The sequence below is a fragment of the Malaclemys terrapin genome, chromosome 13 (assembly GCF_027887155.1).
Source record: "Malaclemys terrapin pileata isolate rMalTer1 chromosome 13, rMalTer1.hap1, whole genome shotgun sequence".
Taxonomy (NCBI): domain Eukaryota; kingdom Metazoa; phylum Chordata; order Testudines; family Emydidae; genus Malaclemys; species Malaclemys terrapin.
Window position 1 is genome coordinate 14,427,776 of NC_071517.1, and position 12,838 is coordinate 14,440,613.

General features: G+C 46.8%; 2 protein-coding genes across 3 annotated transcripts; one reads left to right on the forward strand and one right to left on the reverse strand.

Moving 5' to 3' along the window:
• The first annotated feature begins 4,587 nt into the window (after positions 1–4,587).
• ARMC7 (armadillo repeat containing 7) lies at positions 4,588–9,391 on the forward strand. Of its 2 annotated transcripts, none has more exons than XM_054046824.1 (4): positions 4,588–4,661; positions 5,919–6,013; positions 6,171–6,314; positions 8,336–9,391. In XM_054046824.1, the coding sequence occupies exons 2-4, from the start codon at positions 5,923–5,925 to the stop codon at positions 8,671–8,673; spliced, it is 573 nt and encodes a 190-aa protein (XP_053902799.1). In that variant the 5' UTR covers positions 4,588–4,661; positions 5,919–5,922; the 3' UTR covers positions 8,674–9,391. The 2 variants fall into 2 exon arrangements, with proteins under 2 accessions (XP_053902799.1, XP_053902800.1); XM_054046825.1 differs by lacking the exon at positions 4,588–4,661 and adding an exon at positions 4,718–5,022.
• On the reverse strand, positions 9,072–12,759 carry NT5C (5', 3'-nucleotidase, cytosolic). Its single transcript, XM_054046823.1, has 5 exons — positions 12,551–12,759; positions 11,264–11,364; positions 11,125–11,185; positions 10,176–10,290; positions 9,072–10,077 (listed from the first exon to the last, which is right to left on the reverse strand). Exons 1-5 carry the CDS (start codon positions 12,734–12,736, stop codon positions 9,857–9,859), a joined length of 684 nt encoding a protein of 227 aa, XP_053902798.1. The 5' UTR covers positions 12,737–12,759; the 3' UTR covers positions 9,072–9,856.
• Between the last annotated feature and the right edge of the window lie 79 nt (positions 12,760–12,838).

The following is a 12,838-nucleotide window of genomic DNA, read 5'->3' on the forward strand; positions in this document are numbered from 1 at the left end:
ACCTATTGAGTTTAGGCACCCATCACTGTGATTTCTAAGCATCAAATCCTTAATGGGCATATGCCTGTTATAACCTAAAACTCACTGAATTCCAGCTCTGGTAGCCTACCAGCAGAAACCAGGTCCACGGGTACAGATCCTCAGTTGTAAATGCTCTGTTAGCAATATTATCCCAGTAGATGTTAATGATCCGGTCAACTACCTGGTACTTTGCACATTCGGACGTTTAGAGAACATACCCAACAACTATAAGTCAACAGCCAGCACAGAGCATCAGAGTGACATGTTCACAGAGGACCACTCTGCACCAGCCGAAGCTGACAAATGGTCTTCAAGTGTAACCAAGTCAAGCTCATTGCTGTAAGCTAGCCTGAAGGTGATAAGCACCTGGATTGCCCCAAAAAGGGTCCTGTCACAGAGTACTAGTGTGGTCTGTGAATTCCCTCCCACAATTGCTATGTAAACCTCACAAGACTCACAAGCTAGGAGGACACAATTAACTCACCTCCACACAGCTCCTCCTTACTAAATGCAAAAAGCACTCCCACACCTTCTGGCCAACTTGGGTTTATGCTGAAGCAAGACTACAGACAGAGGAAACAGAACTAGCAGGTCTCAAAAAGACAAGCAAAGTTGGGTTTCTCTTGATAATATGGATGGTTTGTTGCCTTATTCCCCCACCAGTCTTGCAGTGAATAGCATGAACTGAACAGTGTGCCCCTATGGTACGCACATTCAGCTTTAGCTAGTGGACACAAGCCATTTCCACAAACCCTGTTCCTTGGGCAAAACCAGTATGTGCCACAGGGCAATGTTCCTTCTAATCGTGTGTGCAGAATTACAGGCTGACCGAGCACAGATTTAATACTTCTGAGTGCAGCTCCTTCATCCCTATTCACCCTCTCAGCATGTTTCCTCTCCATCCCCTACATTCAGTTTAATTCTTCTTAATCATTTCTCTCTGTCTTCCCTCAATCCTCCTCCATCTCTCTCCCGTCATTCACATATTCTTCCCACCCACCCCTCCACATTCAAACACTGGCTAGTTCCCCTGCACTTACGGTCTTCCCCCCAACTCCATTTACAGATGGGTAGGGCTTGAAAATACTACAACTACTTACTACCTTAAGGACACAAGCCAAGTGGACTCTAGAAAAAGGCTTGCTGGTATACTATAATAGCAAACCCTCCTAGTGGAGATGCTGCTTATACCACCAAAAGAGTGCTTTTGCTGGTTTCCCTTATACCAGTTCCCTGAGTGAAATAAGCTATGCTGGCAAAAGCATGTTTATGCTGGTATAACTGCAGTGGTTATAGAGTAGGGTTTTTGCCAATATAAAAGTGTCATTACAAAAAACAAAAACAAAACACACACCACTACCCAACAGCTACACTGACAAAAGTTTCTAGTGCAAACCTGGCCTACACCTACAAGCGTAGGGTGAAAATACCTGCACTTTAACACACACACACACACACACAGCCACACCCCTATAATTTTAAAATGATTGGGTGCTGTTTGGGTGCTGCATTTAATTGTAGCCATCATCTTTCTATTTAATCAGTTCATTCCAACTCCTAGGCTAAGCCTTGTCTACTGAAGCTGCACTGGTTTAACTTGAATTGGTTTAAAACTCAATTTAACTAAACAGTGTAAACCTGTGTGGGCACTCATCAGTTTAAGACGGTTTATATCAAATTTAGCTCACACCTGTAACTTTACAAGTAATACAAATGAAATATAAATAAGTAAATAATATAGGTGTAAGCTAAATGGACACAAGCCAGGTTTAAGTCCATTTAAGAGTGTTCGGTTGGCACCAGTTTAAGTAAACTGGTTTAGAATCACACCTTTGGTTAAAACTGTGCAACTTTGCATTTAGACCAGGACATTGTACTCCTGGCATAGAGTTATCCCGTCCTTTTGCTAGATGTTCCTCCCGCTCCTGGCTTCACTCTACTTTTCTTTTCCTTTTATAAAGCATGTAACTTCCTGTACATGTGCTGTTCCCTCTTTTCATTCTCTTTCCCTCCACTTTGCCCTTTTCCTCTTTCTTTCCTTACTTTATTTTCTGTTCTCTATCATCTCCTGTATGTTTTCTCTCTCCTTTCTTCTCCCAAGGGTCTCAAAACTTTATTCCCACACATGCACTCTTTTCTTTTACCGCTGTTTTGCAACTCAGCATGTCTAATAATTTACCAGAGTAAACAAACCCAAAAGGGGCGGATGAACAGATTCCATTTGAGTCCAGAGTAGGTATGAAATTTGTTGTCCTTGTCTACAAGGCTGGTCAACACAGGTACAGCCTGGAATGAAGCTGTTTGCCCTTCTAGTAGCAGGTTGAATTCAGGACACTGAACTAGATGGACTACTGGTCTGACCAAGTATGGCCATTCTTCCGAATGCAGACATTACAGCAGTTTGGGGAAGTAGGACAGGACAGGGGATTTAAAAAATATTGTTGTACCGAAATACAAAGTTAATGAGCGAAAGCCTTACGTGTGGGTAACTCTTCATCGCATAGGGAAAGTTTAGGCCCTTCCTAAAGCAAACAAAAGGCTCCTATCCAAGGTTCTCTACTACAGGAAGCGTTAGACATTATGGTATTTGTTTATTTATATCTGTAATTTCAAGGGAGAGTGGTCCCTTCATTTTTCAGCATAAAATATAGAGAAGAAAACATTCCAATTAACAGTAAGAAGCCTGCTGTGAATGCCACTCAGAGCAATAAATAATCAGTGGGTTGTACCCAGAGATTGGTCATTTTATACCTAACTTAAGCTCGTCAGTCACTCTTAAAGATTACTTATCAGACAGAAGTTGTGGTTAAAGTGTTATTTGGTGGTGTGCAACACTATCATGGCAGAAACAACATATTACAAAAATCACTTTAGATAAGATATACAATGTTGTTACATTGAAGAGATCCAGAAGAATTCTGGACACCTCACACCCTACCTGGCAATTAGCCCAGATATATTACCACCTGTCAGTTATTTTAGCACTTATATAGCACCATTCATCTAAGGATCTCAGAATGCTTCATACAAGTGGGCAAGCATTATTACCCCACTGTACAAATAAGAAAGCTGAGGCACAGAGGGTTTTTCTTGATTAGGAAAAGTGGTCAAGTTCAGATCAGGCTTGGCTAATACAGGCTAGCGAAACCTGACTTTTTTTTTTTTTCCCCTAGTGTAGATGCCGGGTAACATCTTCTAGGCTACAATTTGACTAGCTAAAGGTGTCTAAACTAGGAAAAGGGTCAAATTTAGGTTAGGCTCCGCTCGCACATTAGCTAAGTCCAATCCAAACTCAACTACTTTTCCTAGCGGAGACAACCCCAGAGAGGTTGAGTATCTTGCCCAACATCACACAAAGCAGATCACTGGCAGAGCTAGGAATTGAACCCACACCTCCAGACTGTCAGAGCCCTGATCTGACTAATAGACCATGATACCACCTGGTAGATATTTGAAGCCATCACTCATGCATATCAAGCAAGTTGAGGGAGGAAAGTCACCAGCCAACATCCCTGCCAGGTTGATGGAAACTTCACCCAGTCCACATGAGCCATGTGCCAGAGTTATATACACACATTCTTCACTTCCCAACACAGCTCCCCATGCCCACTGAAGGAGCAGGCTCCTTGGAGCAGAGCCTCTCCTTCCTATCCCAGACTATGGGGAAGCTTTTCTCGCCGCCAGCTCAGCCAGCTGCTTCTGGCGCCTCTCCACCACGTCTTGGCGCTTCTTCTCATAGTGCTCGTACTCCCTGGCACGGAGCTCCTCCACCTCAGGGAAGAAGCGGTGCCTGAGACAGAGAAAGATGGTCACTGCAGTGAAGTGAGGGCCCCTGCCCAAATCCACCACACACAGCTAAGCCCCCCGAATCCCTGCCAAGGCCCCCAGCACCCTCCACCCAGCTGAGTCCCTGCCAGCCAAGGCCCCCAGCACCCCCACCCAACTGAGCTCCCCGCAATCCCTGCCAGCCAAGGCCCCCAAGGACCCCCCACATCTGCCCCCTAATCCCTGCCGGCCAAGGCCCCCAGTGCCCCCCACACCTGCCCCCAATCCCTGCCGGCCAAGGCCCCCAGTGCCCCCCCACACCTGCCCCCTAATCCCTGCCGGCCAAGGCCCCCAGTGCCCCCCACACCTGCCCCCCAATCCCTGCCAGCCAAGGCCCCCAGTGCCCCCCACACCTGCCCCCCAATCCCTGCCAGCCAAGGCCCCCAGTGCCCCCCACACCTGCCCCCCAATCCCTGCCAGCCAAGGCCCCCAGTGCCCCCCACACCTGCCCCCCAATCCCTGCCAGCCAAGGCCTCCAGTGCGCTCCCCCCAACTAAGCCCCACAGCACTTCCCCTCCGCTCTCTGCCGGCCAAGCCCCTCCTCCCCGCACCTGTACACGAAGGCGGTGGCCAGCGCACACAGGATACTGCCGAAGAGGAGGGGCTTTGCCAGGCGCTTCCGCGCCGACATACGGCCCACCATAGCGGGCAGCAGCGGGGCACCGCTACAAGCCTCGGGGCCTCCCGCCCTCCGCCAACGTCACGTCCGGCCCCGCTCTCAGTATTTCCGCCCTTCTTTCAGGTTTTTTCCCTTACGTCATTTCCGCCCCGTTGCCTGGGTCGCCTTGTCTATGCCCCGTGTGGCGCTAGGAGCGGTTAGTGACGCCGCGGGGCGCGCTGCGCGTGAGGGGAGGGCGCGGGGGTGGCTGGGTGACAGGGCTGCGGAGCGAGGGGCCTGGGTAGCAGCGCAGTAGGTCCCGTCCCGGGTTCCTGCCCGCCCAGGCTGTGCCCGGCCGCGCTGGGAGCTGCGCCCCACAGCCCCCGAACCCCCACTGCTGCCGTCCTCGGCGGTGTAAGCCCCGAGCTGGATTGTAAAGCCGGAGGGTCCTTCTATATCCCGGCCAGGAGGCACCTGGACCACTCAGTGTTGCTAGCTCTTCTGATTTTCGGTGGGAGTCTTGCAATAACTGGAGTTCAGGGTTCTTAAAGCCCCAGCTCCTGGAGTCCTGCGACTAGGTGAGACTCTTTCATTTAAAAAAAAGTCAGGGTCTATCCCTTGTTGTGGAGAAAAGCATGAAAATCTGATCCAGTGCAGCCTAAAGGTTCGGAAACCTCACGGCAAATAGAAAGAAACAAAAATGTATTATTTTCTTTGCAAATCTTGTGGTTTTTAAACCAGTCTCGTTATTTTGTGCACCTTGACTCTCCATTTTTGAATGTTTGGGATTGGCAATAGTGCATTTTAAGCATAGAGGGCGCTTCTGCCCCATTCAAACTGGCCTCATCTACTCTAGGAAAATCACCATAACAAATTCACCAAAGGTTGCAATGATGGAAACTGTAGTGTAGGTGAGGATCAGGAATTTTTACCAGTATTCATCTAGCCCTACTCAGAAAAGGCTTAGAAGACACTACAGTAAAAACACTCATGAGTATCAGAGGGGTAGCCGTGTTAGTCTGAATCTGTAAAAAGCAACAGAGGGTCCTGTGGCACTTTTAAGACTAACAGAAGTATTGGGAGCATAAGCTTTCGTGGGTAAGAACCTCACTTCTTGCATCTGAAGAAGTGAGGTTCTTACCCACGAAAGCTTATGCTCCCAATACTCATCAGTAGTCTATGATACCACTAATGGAGCTGCACCAATGCTAGATCAAAGATGGGACAATTGTCAATGATTCTCAGTGCAGATAAGGCATGTTTAAACCCTGTTGTAGCTAGCATGGTTCTGATCCAAACATGGATAGGGCCTGAGCTTGTAATACTGCCACTTGCAGTTCCCTCAGTGAGTCTGAAGGGAGGGAAAAGAAAACCAATTGAATATTTTACACTTGTTAGAATGTTTTTATTAACCTTGCAGTGAAACTGGGGCCATTCAGGACATCGTGAACAAAACTTAATTTTCTCTCTCTAGCACCATGTCCCAAAAGCAGCGGGATCTGCTGGAACTGGGGCGGCTTGAATACTTACAAGCGCTGGTCACCGAGTTCCAGGTAACAGAGAGTCCAGGTGAGCTTATCATTTTTTTTCTTAAAGTATATTCCAAATGTCAGGATCATAACTGGCTCATCAGTTGCTGGTTGATTTTTTTTTCCTTCAGGAATTAGACAGCCCAGCCCACTTCAGCTGTCTTTTTCTTCACCTAAATGCTGCTTATGTATTGCAGAAGCCAAGGAGCAAGTATTGGCTAATCTAGCCAACTTCGCCTACGATCCCAAGAACTATGAATATCTCCGACAGCTTCAAGTCCTTGACCTGTTCCTGGATATGCTCACAGAGGACAATGAGATCCTTGTGGAGTTTGCAATTGGTAAGGAGTGGATTTAAAACTATTTGTAAAATGAGCAACAGTAGTTCCAAGCACTGGTTGGGTACTGATGGGTCAGGGGCTGCTAGCCTCGCTGCTTTGATTCTGTAGTCCACTTGAATTTGGGAGAGAGGATCAACCACAGATGACAAACTATCTGTGACAAATGTTGATCAAACTGCTTAATGCACTAGTGGAAGGGCCTCAGATTTAAATTTGTTATTAATGTTTATAATGCAATATACATGAGTTAAGAGGCAAGGTACTGTACATCTGGGGTCAGGCTTGGGTTATGGGGGGTTACAGGTATCGTTTGCAAGGATAAGGAGATACATACATATCGCATAACCTGCATAGACCCAGATTGGGGTGCAAGGGTTTTTAAAGTGTCAGTGGATAAGTGGGCTCGGGTACGCCACCTATGGAATGAATAAGGAGTCTGAGTCCGTATCGGTGTAGCGGATAAGTACATGGGTGGGGCGCGTCCCTTGGTCCTTCAGGGAAGGAAGTGAGTTATTTCCCTGGTCGGTAGTCTCGGTTACTCAATGTGGTATTGACAGTGTCCTGTGATGTGACAGTGATGAGGGCAGTATAAAAACCTATATAGAATAGAATAGCTGGAACAGGTGAGAGACATCAGGCTAGGGGCTTGAGGTGAATTATTTCACATTAAGACAAGTCTCCCCTTCGCTCCACTAACATGCTGCAGTGCTGAAAAATAAACAAAGTTACTTTCTAAGCCTAGGTAAAACCTGGGATATTGGAACAAAAAATCTAGTTTAATGATAATTTTTAACCCACATCCCTACTGTAATGATAGTCATTGAGAACAACTAAGGTTTTGCCATAGAGCATGAGCAAGTCCAATATTGTGTTACTGTTATTGTTGACAGTTAATCCTCTAAAAGCACCTGATCTAAATAATATAATGAAGTCTTCTGAGGACTCCCATTAGAGCCAGTCAGCGTGGATTCAATACAAACTGGGAGCCAGACATGCCAAATTCAAATCCTGAATACACATAGCCTTGTGTACTTACTACAGCTTCCACTAGCAGAGCTGCACTGGGGATGTCATCGATCAAAATGAGGCTAGTACGGCTGCACCCGAAGTGCAAAGTGTTGTTAGGACAGGCTACGTATTAGTATTTGCACCAAGTAATAGAAATCATATTTACAATATCTTAATTAGTATTAATAATGCCATGCTACTTCTAATAGCACCTCTCATAACTAATTAAAATCTCGCTATACCTTCTGTACAGCACAGGAGGTATTTCTAGGAATCTCTCACTCTTTACTGGATTGTAGCCACCTCAGAGATGAAATAAGGCATTTCCTTAACAGAAAACCAAGTCTTTTAACCCCACTCTTGAAAAATTTACCAGAGGATTTTTAAATGACAAGTTCTGTGTTTAATCTCCTATGAAAGATGTTACCTCTACGAGCATAGCGCCCCCTAATGTCATATAGGGGAATGAGTGCTTTGGTTGAAAAATCACCTTGAGGAAGGAAGGACAGACTTTTGAGAATAAACTTATTCCGGGAGCAGGGTGGACGGTTTTCCAACTACTATAAAAATATTCTGGCCAGTTGAGTCTATGTGGGGACAAGGGTCTCAGTGAAGTGCAAACCAGTATTTTGTTTCTGGTATTGTATGTACTTTATATACCAGTAATGAGCACATTAAATTGGGTGGAATTCACACCTGTAGTTAGTTCAGTGCAAGTCTGTGTATGGACACACTTAGTTCACAAGAGCATCCTATTGTGATATAACATAAGTAGGTTGTTTTTGTTTTTAAATAAAACTCTCTGTGTTAGACTTGCTCTGAACTAACTAAAGGCATGAATGGCAACGATCAGTTATTTTGATCTTAGTTACTGTGTAGACAAGCCCTAAGAAAGAGTTGAGGATCCTGGTTGCAGCAATACCACTTGAACCTCAAGAGGGAGTTAGTTAGGTGTTGAGGGTGATCTAAGGTGGTGGTAGCTGGTGCCACACACTCTCTCCTTTCTGTTTCAGGTGGTCTTTGTAATCTCTGTCTGGATAAAACAAACAAGGACTATATTTTGGAGGCAGATGGGGTGGCACCTGTAATAAACTGCTTATCCAGCTCAAATGAGGAGACAGTGATGTCGGCAGTCACTACTCTGATGTACTTGACCACACCACAGTCTCGCCAACAGACCACAGCATTCGCGGTGGTGGAGTGCATGTTACGTTTCTCCCTCTCAGCTAACAGGAGGCTAAGCAACCTAGCAAGGGTCTTCCTTGAGGATTATTGCTCTCCTGCGCAGGTGGAGGAGGCCAGGAACCTGAGCAAACATACAGCTGTAGGGATCCCGCTCCCAAAGGACTGATGTTATGCAGGGCAGATGGAGTAGTTTAAGATTATTATTGCGTGAGAAGAAATATTCTTGACTCTATCTTTAGAGCCCCCTCCACCTGCAGGATAGGTCAAGAGGCTGGTGAAACTAGTGAAAGACATTCCTAACATTCTGCCTCAGTTTGAAAGGGGCAGATGGGGAGCTGGGACATGGGTCCAGAAGACAGGATTAGCAGCTAAACTGCTACAAAACAAATTATGGCTGTTAGAGAGGAGGACAAGCGACTCCTGAACCATCATCCAAATAACCATTTCTGATGTTACCATTTCCAGAGTGGTTGTCAGGAAATGTAAACCCAACACAATTCTTTTGCATCACCTTCACCCTAGCTGCAGCTGTTGCTGCCCATTTTCTCAATTATAGCTTTGAAATATGTTTAAATCATATGTTTTTTATTTCTCAGTGGGAGAGAACGCACCTTCTTCCCCCTACAATTTGCAGTCTGATCACATACCTCAGGACTAAGTATGAGCCAGCATCCTCATACCACGGGCACCTGGCCAGTTAATTAGCTCCACTGATGTTAAATATCAATAGGAATAATGTATTCACCACAACATAGCTGGTGGGAAAGATGCAGATTAAGATTTAAAAGGGAATACTAACAGCAGACTGCAGCTCAGAAGGATAACCAGTCTTGTAGTAGCTTTTGTAAAACTTACTCTGAATAAAACATTAAGTGTAGACAGTTCTGGATCAGACATTCACTGAGTACAGCATTTGCAACCCAAACCTTAGCAGCTCACATTCATGCAGGAGAACCAGGAAGTGAAACTATCTACTTTCATTATGAGCCAAGCAGGGGGAAAAGTGGATGGGTGCTGAACAGCCAATCTGGTTTAGAATACGAGATTGTTAAACTGTTGAAAACAAGATTTCCTTTCCTAACATGACGGTGTCCCTCATGCTTACGGTTTCAGTGAGTGGGACAGAGGGCAGAGTGCTTTCATGGAGTTTTACAGCCCAACTTCCTCTTTCTAATTTCTTCATCTTCCCTTCCTGCCAACCCAAAACATTCTACCGAGCATTATAAGCAGCTGCTCATCTCTTGTCGAGTTTGTCCCTCCAAACAGTCTAAAGAAGATGCAAATCTTAAAAAATAAGCTTTGTATCTTTGGCCCTTAAAACTGCCCCTACCCAGGTCAGCGCGCTTCCTTTAAATGGGATTTCGTTGCCAGTTCCCAACTTGTCCATTTCCATTAGCAATGAGACCAGCATAGCATTCTTTTTCCGCATTACTTCTGCGTTTGCTTTCCACTATCCCCCTCCAGTCATCGGCCCACGACTGCAGCCGCCTACGTGGGGTCTGAAGCTCTAGATGCTCGTTATGGCAGCAAGTGAACAAGATGTGTTCCCAGCTCGGCTCAGGCTCCGCACCTGAGAAGAGCCAGAATGGAAAGCTGAAATTAGTCGTTCTTTTCCCCCAACAACAGCAAATCATCTGCTGTGAAATCTCCACCTCAAGTTTCCCAAACCTTTAATGGTGTCTTTGTCATCGAACAGGAGGTCAGCTGACACAACTGTTTTATCCCGGGTCAGAATCAGTCGCTCCACAAACTTAGGACCCAAGTGTTTTTCCACCCAGCTGTACTGTTGGGGAGGAAGTAGAGCATTAGAAGAATTGTACTTAGCAACAAGTTTGACTATTTATAACATAGTGATCTCATGCTACAGGCCCAAATCTCTTCTAGGAGTGTTACGAACCCTGCAATTGGGTCGTGGTGCAGGACACTAAAAGGACCGATGTGAACTGTTCTTTCAATGCCCTTCACTCATGACTGCACTGGGTACCATGAAGTTACACTGGTGTAAAGCAGCATGAGAGGAGAGTCAACCTATGGCATATACCAGACCCTTCATTATCTAACCCCAAAGTACTTGAGAAACCCCTCTCTCCCTGCATTCCTGCCTGACAGTGATCATCTCTCGATTTAGTCAGGATTTTCTCACAGGAGCCTCTGGCATGCAGTCCCTTCCCAGTGCAGTGCATCAGACACCCCTTGGTTGCCTCTGGAGTATGCAGTGAGTCAAGCCTGCATCTACTTGACCATATTGCATCTGTTCTTTTACCCTCCCCCACTCTTCCCATGCCATTTCTTGGTACTGTGGGTATGAGTTGCTGAAAGTTGTTGTTTGTTTGTTTGTCTGGTTTGGTTTTTAAGTATTATATTCTGGCTTCCATTGCATAAGACTCCAGATGCCTTGTAAAAGGCATGACACAGCACTACTTCTGGCCTTTAATACTTCCTCAGTCTGAAAAGGTGCCACTCAGATGGAGTATTTTTGCATGCTGGATCCTGCAGACTTCACAGGCTGCAGCTTGGCTTTGCACATATTGGTATGGTACTTGGGCACGTACTAACAGTTGAAAGGGGCTGGATTCTGCAATAGCAGTCTTAAAACGAGAGGGGGAAGATCTCCAACCTTCTCCAGGATGCAGTGTTCATACTTCAGCAGGGGGCTCGTGCAAATAAAAACTTCAGTGCTAAAAAGAAACAGCCCTGATTAGTAGTCATCAAACATGGAGAATAGAAAAGGGCTGTGTACTGCAAAGTGTTCTTACTCTTGCATGTGGATCATTTCCTGCATGGCTTCAATGGCTCCTGGAATTGGCTCCAACCCCAGAAAGAAGCCAGGTGACTCATAGACACTCGCTACCTTAGCCTGGAAGAGAGAGGAGGAGAATTAGCAGTATTTTTTTTATTGTAGCTTTCTGCATAATAGCTATTGAATTTACCCCGGGGGTATTATTCACCATCAAAAGGACCTATTTTGTCCACATTTCGGAGACCAAGTGGCTGAGATAATTGGTAATGGGTCACAGTCTCACCACTGGTTGCCAGGACAAATCCAGGCCAGGCAGCTACTGCCTGAAAGTTGTTACCATCTGGTGGCCTGTGTGAAGTGAGTTGTTGGATCTCATTCCAGTTCCCAGTAGATATATATCCACCTCATTACAAAAACAAACAAACAAACATGCCACCAAACGAACACCCCAAAACACCACACCATAATAATTGGCACTCTCAGCAGAGGGGTCAAGGTCAGACTGAGACACGGAGACTCAGTTATCCTCACGCTTTACAGTCGATCCTGCCAGACCACAACTGAAGCATACTGGAGGGAGGTTTGCTGTGTTGCTCTCCATGCTGTTGTATATGTGCTCTCTAAGGCCTCAAGCAACAAAATTAAAATGTCTAAGAGCAGATTCTGGCTTCAGTGCGACAGCTTCCCCACGGTGATAACATCAGTGCAAATTCTATTTTAAAATGTTTAAGTTAGTGGCAAAATGACCAAAGTGAGGAAATTCAAAGCTTATTTACTCGTATTTTTGAAAGGCGCCAGAGATGATGCCTTCTGCTGAACACAGGCTTGTCACTGACAGTTTGTTTCATATACCTGTAGCCAAGGGCCTGATTTTAGAGGCTGAGTATCCTATCCCTACCCTCCAATGTATCTACCACTCCTCCCAGTTTAGTATCATCTGCAAACTTGCTGAGGGCGCAATCCACACCATCTTTCAGATCATTAAGGAAGATATTGAACAAATCCAGCCCCAGGACCGACCCTTGGGGCACTCCACTTGATACCGGCTGCCAACTAGACCTGGAGCCATTGATCAGCCATGTACCAGCGTGCTCTGCCCCCCTTGCTCTGTGACACACCTACCCCGCATTAGCACCCTCCCCCTGCAGCACGTCTGCCCAGCCAGGGCATACTGCCCCGGGCCCCACCACGCAGTGCAGCGCATCGGCCAGCTGGGGCACCCCCTTTGCCCACATGCCATGCTGGGGAATACTTCTGCCCAGTCCCACTGCCCTCGATCCAGCTCCAGCCCCCGGCCGCTCACCGCCAGGTCCTCCCGCAGGCAGCGGTACTGGTCCCGGACGGAGAAGCCCCTCCGTTCCGCCAGCTCCACGTGGGGTTCCCCAGGGTAGCGGGCCAGGAAAGCCCGCAGCACTCCGCCCTCGAAGTCAGCCAGCACCCCGTCCATGTCCACCAGCACTCGGAGACGGGACGCGGCAGAGCCCGCCATAGCGCCCGGGGCCGGCTGCAGCGGGGCCGGCTGCAGCGCGGCCGCGTCTAGAATAGAACCCACGTGGTAGCAGCACGCGCGGCGGCAGCCGCCTTAGAACCC